General features: G+C 37.7%; 2 protein-coding genes across 3 annotated transcripts; one reads left to right on the top strand and one right to left on the bottom strand.

Annotated features, from left to right (window-relative positions):
• Window positions 1-92: 92 nt before the first annotated feature.
• On the bottom strand, window positions 93-5,333 carry LOC126824096 (uncharacterized). Of its 2 annotated transcripts, none has more exons than XM_050553284.2 (2): window positions 5,212-5,333; window positions 93-3,043 (listed from the first exon to the last, which is right to left on the bottom strand). In XM_050553284.2, exon 2 carries the CDS (start codon window positions 3,003-3,005, stop codon window positions 2,103-2,105), a length of 903 nt encoding a protein of 300 aa, XP_050409241.1. In that variant the 5' UTR covers window positions 3,006-3,043; window positions 5,212-5,333; the 3' UTR covers window positions 93-2,102. The 2 variants fall into 2 exon arrangements, with proteins under 2 accessions (XP_050409241.1, XP_050409242.1); XM_050553285.2 differs by having other exon boundaries at window positions 5,199-5,284.
• A 394-nt stretch (window positions 5,334-5,727) lies between these two features.
• Window positions 5,728-12,103, top strand: LOC126824071 (innexin unc-9). The gene is made up of 2 exons (XM_050553249.2): window positions 5,728-5,857; window positions 8,819-12,103. The coding sequence occupies exon 2, from the start codon at window positions 8,892-8,894 to the stop codon at window positions 10,029-10,031; it is 1,140 nt and encodes a 379-aa protein (XP_050409206.1). The 5' UTR covers window positions 5,728-5,857; window positions 8,819-8,891; the 3' UTR covers window positions 10,032-12,103.
• The last annotated feature ends 584 nt before the right edge of the window (window positions 12,104-12,687 follow it).

Raw genomic sequence — 12,687 nt, 5'->3', positions numbered from 1 at the left:
TGAAGCAAGAAAGACAACTCTTATTGTCATCATACATAGTGGATTCATTTTTTTTTCAGAATTTTTAAAAAGAAAGAAAAAAACAATAAAAATATGTTGTTTTATTCAAAATACATGTTGTTTTGGGTAGGGTTGGGTTGTTCTGGATAAATCTATGGACCCTAGCCTAGCAAGTACTTTATTTGAAGGGATGAATAAGTCCCACAAAACATGAATTTAAAACGTTTTAATGATAAGAAATAAACAATTGTAGATTTATAAAAAAAAATATCACGACCATAACCATGCAAAACAATTTAAAAAAATATATTAATAATAAAAAATATACCTGAAATATACAAATAACAACACCATATAGGGGCCACATATTAATAGAAATTTATATAATCAGGTCAGGTGTTGTAATCTATAAATAGAAGTAAGCGGTGGTGTAGACATCTATATATAGAAGTAAGTGGTAGTGTAGACATCTATAAATAGAAGTAAGGGGGGTGTAGACATCTATAAATAGAAGGAAGAGATGGTGTAGACATCTATAAATAGAAGGAAGAGATGGTGTAGACATCTATAAATAGAAGTAAGGGGTGGTGTAGACAGCTATAAATAGAAGTAAGCAGTTGTGTAGACATCTATAAATAGAAGTAAGCAGTGGTCTAGACATCTATAAATAGAAGTAAGGGGTGGTGTAGACATCTATAAATAGAAGTATGTGGTGGTGTAGACATCTATAAATAGAAGTATGTGGTGGTGTAGACAGCTATAAATAGAAGTATGTGGTGGTGTAGACATCTATAAATAGAAGTATGTGGTGGTGTAGACATCTATAAATAGAAGTATGTAGTGGTGTAGACATCTATAAATAGAAGTTATCCGTGGTGTAGACATCTATAAATAGAAGTAAGCCGTGGTGTAGACATATATAAATAGAAGTAAGCCCTGGTGTAGACATCTATAAATAGAAGTAAGCCCTGGTATAGACATCTATAAATAGAAGTAAGCCGTGGTGTAGACAGGATTTTAATTAAAGCATTGGAAGGGATGCGACTACACAGACATAAAAATCATAGGCGAGAAGGAAGCGACAGCCAAAAAGAGATGCAAACTGCATATATGTCATTTTAGTTTTACAATTTGCAATTGCCATGTCTTAACAATACCAATGTCACAGTGTTAAAATACAGAATATACTTTTCTATAATACAAATACAATGTTATAGTTATTTTGCTAGGTACAGTCCCTAGCGTTGCTTCACTTGAATAAATGTTATCTAAATTATTAACTAGACATTAATTAACTTATCCAGACCATAATCAACTTTCGATGTCAACGCTAGCCAGAGATGTTTACTGGATTAGGATACCATTTGTTGCTCCACTTTCATTCTTGATTTAATCATGAAATGGATAATGAAGACTATGTTTTTTATCGTACCGACTTTAGTAATGATGATCGAGGCTAAGCCGAAAATTCAATCGCTAAAATCTTGGTTCAGAGTGGATAAATTTGACTGTAATTTTCTGCAAATTGCCTTTACATTATCTAGTTTTTAACTATTATAATGAGAACTGCCTTCTCTTTATCTAATCTCCCATAATGTATCTTTAAAGAATTTGACTAATGTTTTATTACAGGTAAAAGTTCGGGACCGTCGCAAAATTTCAACACTTGCGTCTAAACGAATAACTCGCGGATAGATCTCCACCTGTTCATCCATCTACTCATCCATCAGCCCATCCACCCATCAACCTGCCCACATGATTCAAGATTTATTCGCGGTGTCGTTCAACCCATCCAGGGAGCCACGGTGGCCCTGTTCCGCGCGTAATTCGTTTGGACGCACCTGTTCAAGTTTTTCGATGAACCCTTACGGTATATTTTGTTTTGTTAAATCATCATACTACATTTAATTTAGTATTTTATATCGGCTGTGTCGTTCAGCCCAACCACCAGGTTCCGCGAGTTATTCTCTTGGGCACAAGGGTTGAAATTTTGCGACGATTTTGTTAAATCACACCACGCGGGGAGACAAGCTGTATCCGAAACGTGAAATGGAGTAGCAAACAGATTCTTGTCGGGGCTAACAGGTCACCATTTCAGAGGTTCAATAAAGCGCCGGATCATTTTCCAAAAAATATTCTGATTTATCAAATAAACACGGCATGATTTCATCCCTTAAATTATCTGTTAGTTCTTCGGCTACAGCTCGAAAATGTTCTGCTAGTTGGTGAGGTTTGTCTTCGTGAATTGCTTTAGAGTTCTGGACCAACACGGCGACATCTATCGGCAGGGTTACTATAGATACCACTAAACCACCGACAGCAGCGGCTTTACTGGCTCCACGCATAATACAAACTGCTACTCGAGATGTGTCCGAGGCTACCACAGTTGCCCTTCCTACCACCGCAGCACCATGGACGATACGTTCAGGATTTTCTAATTGGGCAGATTGCAATTTTAATTGAAGAGTCATATTAAAAAGTTTTTCCAGAGATTTATTGTCCTTTTCCAACGCTTCATTGATTAAAGTTTGTCTTTTTTTACTGATGAACGCATCTGCCAAGGAAGCTCCGACAGACGTTGCTGCGGATGCAACTCCCAGACCGGCACCAGCTATAGCCAGAGGGAGAGCAGCACCAAATGTGAAGAACGAACCCACAACGCCCCCAACAATCATGCCAGCTGAAACAATTCCACCAGTGGATCCGGCGATGTTACTTATCCGAACATCTCTCGCTAGTTTGTCCAATTCTTCGGCAGTGTCGTATAATAGACGGATTGTTTCTTCTCTGATCTTACAGAATTCTTCATACTCGTCTCCTGTTGGTGAATATGTTTCTTTTGTCGGCAAAGAATCGTCTCCTGTCAGTGAACATGTGTTTTCTGTAGGTGTAGATGTGTCTTCTGGTACGACATCTTTGATGCCTTCATCCGAAACCTCACAATAATCGCTGTGTTCGTTTGTTAACAGGGGTTTGTTTTCCGGTGTGCATTTATCTTCTGCCATGACAGGAAAATCTAATGATCATCTGTAACAATTACCGCCTGCAAAATAAACATGTCTTATTAATGCAAATGACCTCTCAAGCCCCCGGGTTCACATAATTTGCTTATTACAAGTCTTTCTTTAGGCCTGAAATATTATCTAAATTATCAATTAGACATTAATTAACTTATCCAGACCATAATAAACTCTCGATGTCAACGCTAGCCTTCGATATTGGCTGGATTAGATTCCTATATGCCGCTTAACGGCCATTGATAATTAAATCAAAACGGTGGATAACCGAGACTATGCTGTTTATATTAATGATTTTAGTAATGATGACAGAGACTATGCGAAAATTTCACCCGCTTCGTTCTCGGCCCATAGTGGATCAATTTGACTGAAATTTTCAGCAAATTACCTTTACACTATCTAGTTTTTAACTATTATAGCGAGAACTGCCATCTCTTTATCTTATCTCCCATAATGTATCTTTAAGTTAAGAATTTACTCAACTTTCAATAACTGTTTATGAGAAATATCTTTGATCCAGAAACACAAAACTTTGAACATAGTTTCTTATTTATGTATTTGATACATTAAAACAACAGAAGTTTTATAAAGGGCTATATTTAATTTAAAATCGAGCGAACAATTTTGAGTAAATTCTTAACTTAAGTCTAAGAATGCTTTGTGAACTCGAGCCCAAATCTTAACAGTCGGACCCCCAAAACCTTCACCCCATCCTAACCGCCCCTGTCTACCCAACGAGCTTGAACATAGCCACAACTATAGCCCCTACCTCAACACAGACTCTATACACTGAATTGATACAAATATAAATAGATACGCTATTCCACACCTGTCAGGTAAATTGATTGATTATTCACCTGTATATAATCATAATCTATCAACCATATATTAAATAAAACTTGTATATTGGGTTACAGTTTTCGTTTTGACAAATTGGCTGATATGTGTTATCGGATTCAAAGTTAAAGCGAACATAAAACGGTAAATCCGGCACTGGAAAAACCCTATATGGTGCTTCGATTTAATTGGTGCTTTAAGCACATATTGATTTTGCTTAAAGTTTGCACTAAGCTTCCGCCAGTCAGAATAAACGTTGTCAATATTTAGCCTCCGATCCTACTTACTGTTAACTATGCATAATTTCATATAATATTGCCCGTTTAACCTTCGATAACAAAGTTAAATATAAACAAATAATAGAACTTGTTTATCCCTCGATGACGTCGTTAAATGTAAACAGGTGTTATTTGGTAAGAGACTGATTTAAGACACAGAGAGACAGCGGGGGGGGGGGGGGGGTAAGGTCCACTTGACACAAACAAGGTCATTTCGGGACTAACATATATCGTTCAATTTCATTTCAATAATTCGCTTGAGCGTAGGGGTCTTTAGCAATGGGAGGACCAGGAGAAAACTCACGAGGTTGGACAGGCGACCCTACTCCTTGTCCCGCACAACCGGGGAATCGAATCTCACGCCAGTTGACTCAATGACAGACCTTATGATACAGCGCTAACCATTCGGCCAACCAACCCCCCGACTGATTTAAAAAGTTGGGGTTTGAAACACTAGGGTGATGGGCATTCTGCACACAGGTAACTACATGTATGTACTTCGAGAATAGATCTCTGCCCTAAATGGCCGCCATATTCAAAATTTAATATACTATTCTGTAATGTGGTTCTACTAAAATTCGTTACATACCATAACACAAAAAGACCAAATGAACCTTTTTAATTTTATTAACTGGAAGCGGAATCAATACCTCTCAAAAATCTTTAAGTATACGTATTGCTTTCGACTAAAAATCCTCGATTTTGGAGTTAAAATGTCTGTTAACTAGCTTAGTGTCTGTTCTCAAGGGGGACTAATTGTAGACAGCGTAAGTTTAGTATGGGCGGTGGGGATACAGTAAACTCTAATATATATTAGGCCTATATGTGAAGATAGGACATAGGATATTGCTACTTTCGTGGTTATTGAACTCTCGTGCCAATAGTAGTATAAATTAAATATAAACCCACTTTATTATCATGAAAAAATACTAACAAATGAATAGAAATCAATACCTCGACTATATAAGATACACAAACATGAAGCCTAACAGTAAGAACGAAGCCGTGAAACGACTAGATCAACACATGGAATAACCGTAGGGAAGACTTGTAACTTTAATATTACCTGAAGAACCTACCTGTGTTCACACGTTATCCACCATGACAAGTGATGTCATTATAATACAGCGTTCGATTCCTTCTGCGTGCAATACGGCAGCTGTTACTATGATGTCATGCTCACGAGCCCCGTCCTGCAACAAAACAGAGTTGCTTCCCTTTATTTACAAATCTCCTTATTTTGATAACCATCGTATGACCTAGTCTCCGTCCCCGCTGCAGATCACAGTAGCTGTTATATATCCAGGTCATAAACCAAAATGCAATGCCGCCTAAAATGCCACAATTCATCCACGACTTATAGCTACTCAGGCGGCAGCTACCCAGTCTTTTTAATATGGTTCATTCATGCCCCATTGTGTCGTCCTTAGTACTTCCCATGCTAATTTAACGACGATTAAATAGGGACATTATAGTTGCTTAAAACCTAGATAATACGGAATGTGAGTTCTGTACATTTGAAGTAACGTCAGGGGTCGTGAGTCAAAATTCCCATTTAATTTCACATCGCCTAGCTGTAAGCCTTCACATAATATTTTATTTCTCCTTGAAGACGCGCGCGTGGTAGATCAAGCAGACGAACTTATGGTATCGCCGAGTGACCTACTTATTATGTTTATTATTTTGTAGAGAATTCATTTGTTTTGTTCAAGCCAGCACATTACGGTTTGTATAACCTATCGATTGTTGCTTCTTTTTTAAACCAAGGATCATTGATTTAAATCAATCATAGGACAACTAGTTCGATCTGAAATCAAACTCTTGAAAATAAATAAATGTTTTAACTGTATATAGGCGATGATTCACAAATGATTATTAAGAACGGCAACAGAGAAACCACTCCAGAGTAATTTGCTTGCTGTTACCGAAAAAATGTCATACGTATTTTATAATATACATTTGTTTATGTAGGCTATGGTGGCCCGGTCGTACAACTAAATTATACAAAAATATTTATTTAACTTTTGCTGGGTGGCTTACGGGTTCTCGCGAAGTGCCATATTTTAACTTTGACGGGGAAATTATATATGAAGTGGGGTTTAACATCCTAATACTGTGCTGCTCCTACTGAACTTGGAACGGTTGAACAGGACGTCAACAAGATCACATTTACTGGTGGGTCATTCCATGTCAAGTGGACCAAATTTCGGAAAATTGGGAACATGACCCCCTCCAAAAAAATTATGTTATAGTACATGGACTTAAGCTAACGAATATAAAATAAAAAATCATAACGGTAATCGCTATTTAGAACTGGTTTATTGACATAATTCCAACCGATATGTCACGTGTCATTGGAATTCGATAATGGAGATTCTGTCGGGAAAATATCCACTATTTCTCTCTCCGTGTATTCGATGTTCTATCAGGGGATTATATTCAATGAAGATGTAAATTTACCTAACAACTGGTCAGTGAATCCATCAATGTATTATCCAGTTATTATTTTAATATCTACCGGTACCTGGAATTCACCGGAATGACCTAGTTTGTGTCGAGTGGACGTTAAACCCCATTTATCGGTCTCTCTCTAATCGGCTTGAATACAACCCCATGGTTAACACTGACCCTGACTGACATTCAATAGTCAGACTCGACAATTCTCAGAGATTTTTGGGTTTTTTTTTTAAGAAAATTTTACGCGAATCCTTGTCGATTCGCAGCGTAAACTCTTGCGAGAATCCTTGCGCGAATTAGATTCGGAGATGCGCGTGAATTTCTAGCCCTGCAGTGGTACTTTGTCAGGAGCAGTAACATGACAGTCCTTCTGTTTGATCTGGTGTCTCCCTAAAACATCGGACAGTTGGTTAAATGTATTAAAATCTGGTGAAAGTATTGTTTGTCTGCTGTGACGTCCAACAGATAATAAAAGGATTCACGTGCGGCAATTACCCAATGTTTACGTTGTAATTATTTAGAATATTTGTCACACAATTAGTTTCTCTGTATATTCTGTTATGCAATGGTTAATTTGAGCGTAATACGAAATGAAATGAAATGGGGTTTAACGCCCTACTCTTCTGCTCCGAACTGGGCTAAGGAAGATGGCATACGCCATACAGTGTGCTATGCGTGAAATTGTGCCCGGATAGCGACACTACGGCCTACTCTTATATCGAATTCCAACTGTCAAGGGTTATTTTACGTGCTCGCCAATGTGTACACGGGACCTCGGTTTTTCATCCTATCCGAACGACTATGGAGGAACCACGCCGGAAAATCTGGATGAACTTTCTCGGCCAATGCAGGGATCCAACCCCGACCTCCAAGCTAACGAGCCAGCGTCTTACCCACTTAGCCACCGTGACCCTCCGAGCGGAATACGTTATCGCGTAATGTATGTGTGTGAAATAGCTTTATTTAACGTCCGCTGCATCGGAAGTGATGTCACCGACAAATATAGTAATGCAGCCGCGATTGACATTATATACCTTTCTGTAACCATATTTAGAGCTCTGGTTAATCCAGATTGATTTTGTTACACTGTAATTTAGTTCTTGATGACCCCCCCCCCCCCCCAAAAAAAAAAAAAAACCAAACAAAACAACTTTTTAAAAAAAAACCCAACCTTTTAACCTAATTCATCAATATTTTCAATCTATTTTATAAATAATATATATGCAGTGAGACCAACTGGGCAGGCGCCATTACAAACCTTTTGGATCTTATACATTATATAAACCATTTGTTTTATTGATTATGCAAGAATACGTGTAGGTCTTTTATGTAAATAATGCGATAATCCAACACGACACGAATACAAAATACATAAAGATAGGTTGCTAGGCAGTCAACAAGAGTTGTCGCATATTTGTTATATTGACTGTAATGAAATATTTATAATACACTATTATCAGAAAATCATTAGAATTTGTTTGATCTTTAGTTCTGGCCCATGCTAACGTTTAGTATACGAAACATTTAATATCATGAATTTAGCTGTTCAAGTTACCAAAATGCATTGAAAATCAATATACGTGTTCGTCTCAAGACCTTTTGTGTATCAATCTGAAGTCAATCGGATGATAACTTTGGTTTCTGATCAAGGGCCATAGCTCTGGTAGTAATTATCGGAAATCGTTGAAAATCAATAGGCTTCTTCGTTTCATGACCTTAAATACTGTGTATAAATCTAAAGCCAATCGGGTATTAACTTTAGCCTCTAGAGCGTCCACAAGATATTTCAAAGTGAAGTGATCAAGGGCCATAACTCTGGCAGTAATTATCATAAATCGCTGAAAATCAATTAGGCGTCTTCGTCTCATGACCTTAACCACTGTGTTTAAATTTAAAGTCAATCAGATATTAACTTTAGCTTCTAGAGCGTCCACAAGCAATGTGGCCGCCGGGCCGACGGACGGACGGACGAGGACGACGACAATATACGACCACATTCAATGTGGGTGTATAAAAATAGAATACGTTTTTGAACATCATTTTGAGGAATTGTTAATCCCTTGAAAACTATATATTTATTGTGAAAGATGAATCACCGAATTCTGAATGGTCTAGTTGCCTTGGACAAATTAGGTTTTCTTGCGTATTTGTGTATGTGGATCTAACTTTATTCGTGATTCGTCATTTTCACAGAAATATCATAATAAAGGTATGTTTTTATATCTTCAGACACTTCGTGTGATTGGACATCAAGAAGTCAAGATATCAGACACGTCTTCTGATTGGACAGCAAGAAAACGAGATGCCAGATAGAATTCACAGACCGTATTTCGATTTCAGTGAAGAATTAAATTTCTTTTGGACTAGCCTAATTTTACTACTGTTTGTCTCCATGGTTACATTTCTCCGATACGTATTTTTAAATTCTCTTATAACCTGCTGGACCCCTGCCCAGTTTGAATTCCAACACAATGTTTACACTCATCAAGAATGCTGGAATCAAGACCGTGTCATGGTAGATGGATTTGATAATTTAATGCCAGACCACGAATTTCGACCCAATTCGTTCAATGATAAGACGTTTCATCGATGGATTCCGATAGTTCTTGTTTTCATGATGTTAGCATTCCAGATACCACGTGCTTTTAAGATCATGACTGATCTGCTTTTAGGAATACCGACCGCCATGGTGAGAGAAGACATTGGTACTAATTCAAGAGCAGACAGAGCCCAAGAACTGGCCGATACAATTAAAGAAGCCGGGGAGAGGAACCGAGTTATTCGTACGATGATATTTTTTCTGGTCAAAATTCTCGTCGGCCTCAACATCATCATTCAGATATCATTTGTCAAGTGGTATTTTCGGGATTCTGTTCAAATTATTGGTCGTGATAATGAAACCTTGGTCACTCCTGTCCATATGTTTCCTAAAACAATCAGGTGCCATTTCGAAATACGACAAGTCCAAAACGTCCATGAATACCTCGTACAATGCAAGATGCCGGTCAACTATTTACTTGAACAGTTTCTTTTTATTTTCTGGTTTTGGCTTTTGGGCGTTGGTATTTACACTGGCCTCGTTTTCATCACCCAGTTGGCATCGCTTATTATCCCGCCATTTGTCAGACTTCGATTCCGTGGAATTATTCCTGACAAATATCTGAGTCAAAGAGGTTTTTGTTTCGACGATGCGTTGCTGTATTTGTGGGATGTTGAGCATAGTTCAGGATTAAGCATGGCCAGAGAAGTTGCTGTCAAATTATGGAACCCTCCACCACTCGTTCAGCCAGGAATTGGGGCGCATAACCCGCACATGGTTCAAAACCCGGTTCATAATGAAGCCGTTTGCTCATACAATCCACAGAGCATTCCCATGAGAACACTTGATTCAGGCGGAACAAGTTCGCAACCCCTTTTAGATCCGCGTCTTAACAAAACCTAAAACATCCGGTTCGATTTGAGATGTTCGTGTCCCAAAAAGGACACTGGACGCCCGTGGAAGACTAACCGTTTGATGGCCTGTCTATACATTCACAACAAAAGGTTTTGACTAAATTTCATTTTCAAGGACCTGTGAGAGGGTTTCCCAAATTTTTTAAAACGTAGGCTGTCTTTGCTCTGGGGATACGCTAATTGATTTACGTCTTGAATTGTGAAGTTATGAATTTAGAAATGTTGAATTTGGAAATGTTGAATTAAGAACTTTGAATTTAAAATTCCTGGATTTAGAAATCTCGAATTTAGAAATCGTTGGATGGATTTATGAAACATGATTTACTGGACGATATGAGTAAACGACACTTTATGATTAAATACATTTTGTACTGATATTTTTCTCGTGACCACGGTTCATTGAGGAACGGCGACACTTTGATAATTTTTTCACCCTTAATTCACTGATATTTCTTTGATAAGCAATCTGATTAGAATACAGATCTATATTTCGTTTCGTTTTTTATACTTTCGATGGCCTGCACTACATGAAGATCTGACAAGTTATAGTGGGAGTTCACGTCAGGGGTCAAGTAAGTGGCTTTTGACCCTATGAAGTCAGGCATTGATTAATCAATCAGCGTTGACGTTTCTAGTAGTATAACGCCTGTTATATAACAACTCCTCCAGCTCCTAGTGTAGTAAAGTTAAGTAAAACGAAATTTTGAACTATAAAAACGAAACGAAATAGGATCTGCCTTTTGATCAGATTGTTTGATAAACATGATGGTAATTGCTTTTGTTCAAAATTACGAGGGATAGAATCGAAATCGACGCGCTCTGGAAGACCATCAAATTATGTTATTTGGAAATATTGCTTGCTTTCATATAATTTGATAATGGTGTAAATGCATGCTTTTATATAATTTGATATTTACAGCTAATCATGTCATGTTGAAGTATTTTTTATATAATTTGATATTTACTGTTAATGACGTGATGTTGAAATATTGCATGTTTTTATGTAATTTGATATTTACTGATAGTTACGTCATGTTGAAGTATTGCATGTTTTTATATAATTTGATATTGATAGATAGTGACGTATGTTGATAATTACACAAAATGTGAAATTTACTGATATTGACATCATGTTGAAATGTTGCGTGTTTTTATATAACTTTTAAAATATTTACCGATAATGACATCATCTTAAAGTTTTGCATTTTTGTCCCCCGCCTTTCGAAGAAAGCAGGGGACTATTAAAATGGGTTCGTCCGTCTGTGTGTCCGTCCGTCTGTTTGCCCGTCTGTCCGTCTGTCTGTCCGTCACACTTTTTGGGACACAATAACTCTCTTCCTAATTGAGCTAGAATGTTCAAACTTGGTGTATGTGTTTATTAGGTCAATGCCTTGATGGAGTTCGAAGATGAGCATTTTCCGCTTAGGGTAAGCAGAGATAAGCAATTTGATTGGTTGATGCTTTGGGACACGATAACTCTCTTCCTAATTGGGCTAGAATGTTCAAACTTGGTGTATGTGTTGATTAGGTCAATGCCTTGATGGAGTTCGAAGATGAGCATTTTCCGCTTAGGGTAAGCAGAGATAAGCAATTTGATTGGTTGATGCTTTTCCGCTTAGGGTAAGCAGAGATAAGCAATTTGATTTGTTGATACTTTGGGGCACGATAACTCTCTTCCTAATTGAGCTAGAATGTTCAAACTTGGTGTATGTGTTGATTAGGTCAATGCCTTGTTGGTTGATGCTTTAGGACAAGATAACTTTGATAGAGAGTGATGAAACTTAAGTGTATAGTTGATAATCAGTTTGATTGCTTGATACTTTAAAAAAAATAAATGTGCGATAAATTAATGTGTCATCTATTTATTTTGGTATTTTGGCGGGGGACATCAGCCTCACTGTTGGCTTGTTTAAATATATATATATTGTCATGTTGAAATATTGCAAATTTTATATCATTTAGTATTTACTGATAATGACGTCATGTTGTTATATTGCATGCTTTAATATAAGTTGATATAAGCAGGTTAAACGTTTACTATTAAACAGCTATTCATCAGTTTATAGAGGTTACTTTGTGGTGAATTAGAATGCATTCTCCATGTTCTTCTTATTGTTGCCCTTGGGTAGATGTTCTTCGGAAACATTCAAAGCCTCTGTCCATTTGATTAAGATCGACATAAAATTCGACATGTTTGTTCTTTGGACATTTGCCCGATTGGACGTCACAATTAAAAAGTGGAGGGTTGGATGGTCGAATGGTTAGCACATGCGCGCTGTATCATAAGGCCTGCCATTGAGTCAACTGGCGTGGTTTCGAATTCCCGGTTGTACGTGACAAGGAGTAGGGTCGCCTGTCTAACCTCGTGGGTTTTCTCCGGGTCCTCTGGTTTCCTCCCACTGCTTAAACCCACCACGGGCAAGTGGATTATTGAAATAAAATTAAACCATATGTTAGTCCCGAAATGACCTAGTTTGTGTCGAGTGGACGTTAAACCCCCTCTCTCTCTCTTTCTCTCTCTCTCTCTCTCTCTCTCTCTCTCTCTCTCTCTCTCTCACACACACACACACACACACACAATTACAATTTCAAGATGGCTGCATTTACGTCATGGACAATTGTATGTTAATAAGAGCAAACAGCTG

Source organism: Patella vulgata, chromosome 6 (assembly GCF_932274485.2).
Source record: "Patella vulgata chromosome 6, xgPatVulg1.2, whole genome shotgun sequence".
Lineage (NCBI taxonomy): Eukaryota > Metazoa > Mollusca > Gastropoda > Patellidae > Patella > Patella vulgata.
Note: the sequence above shows the minus strand (reverse complement) of the source record. Positions and strands in the feature narration are given on the sequence as shown.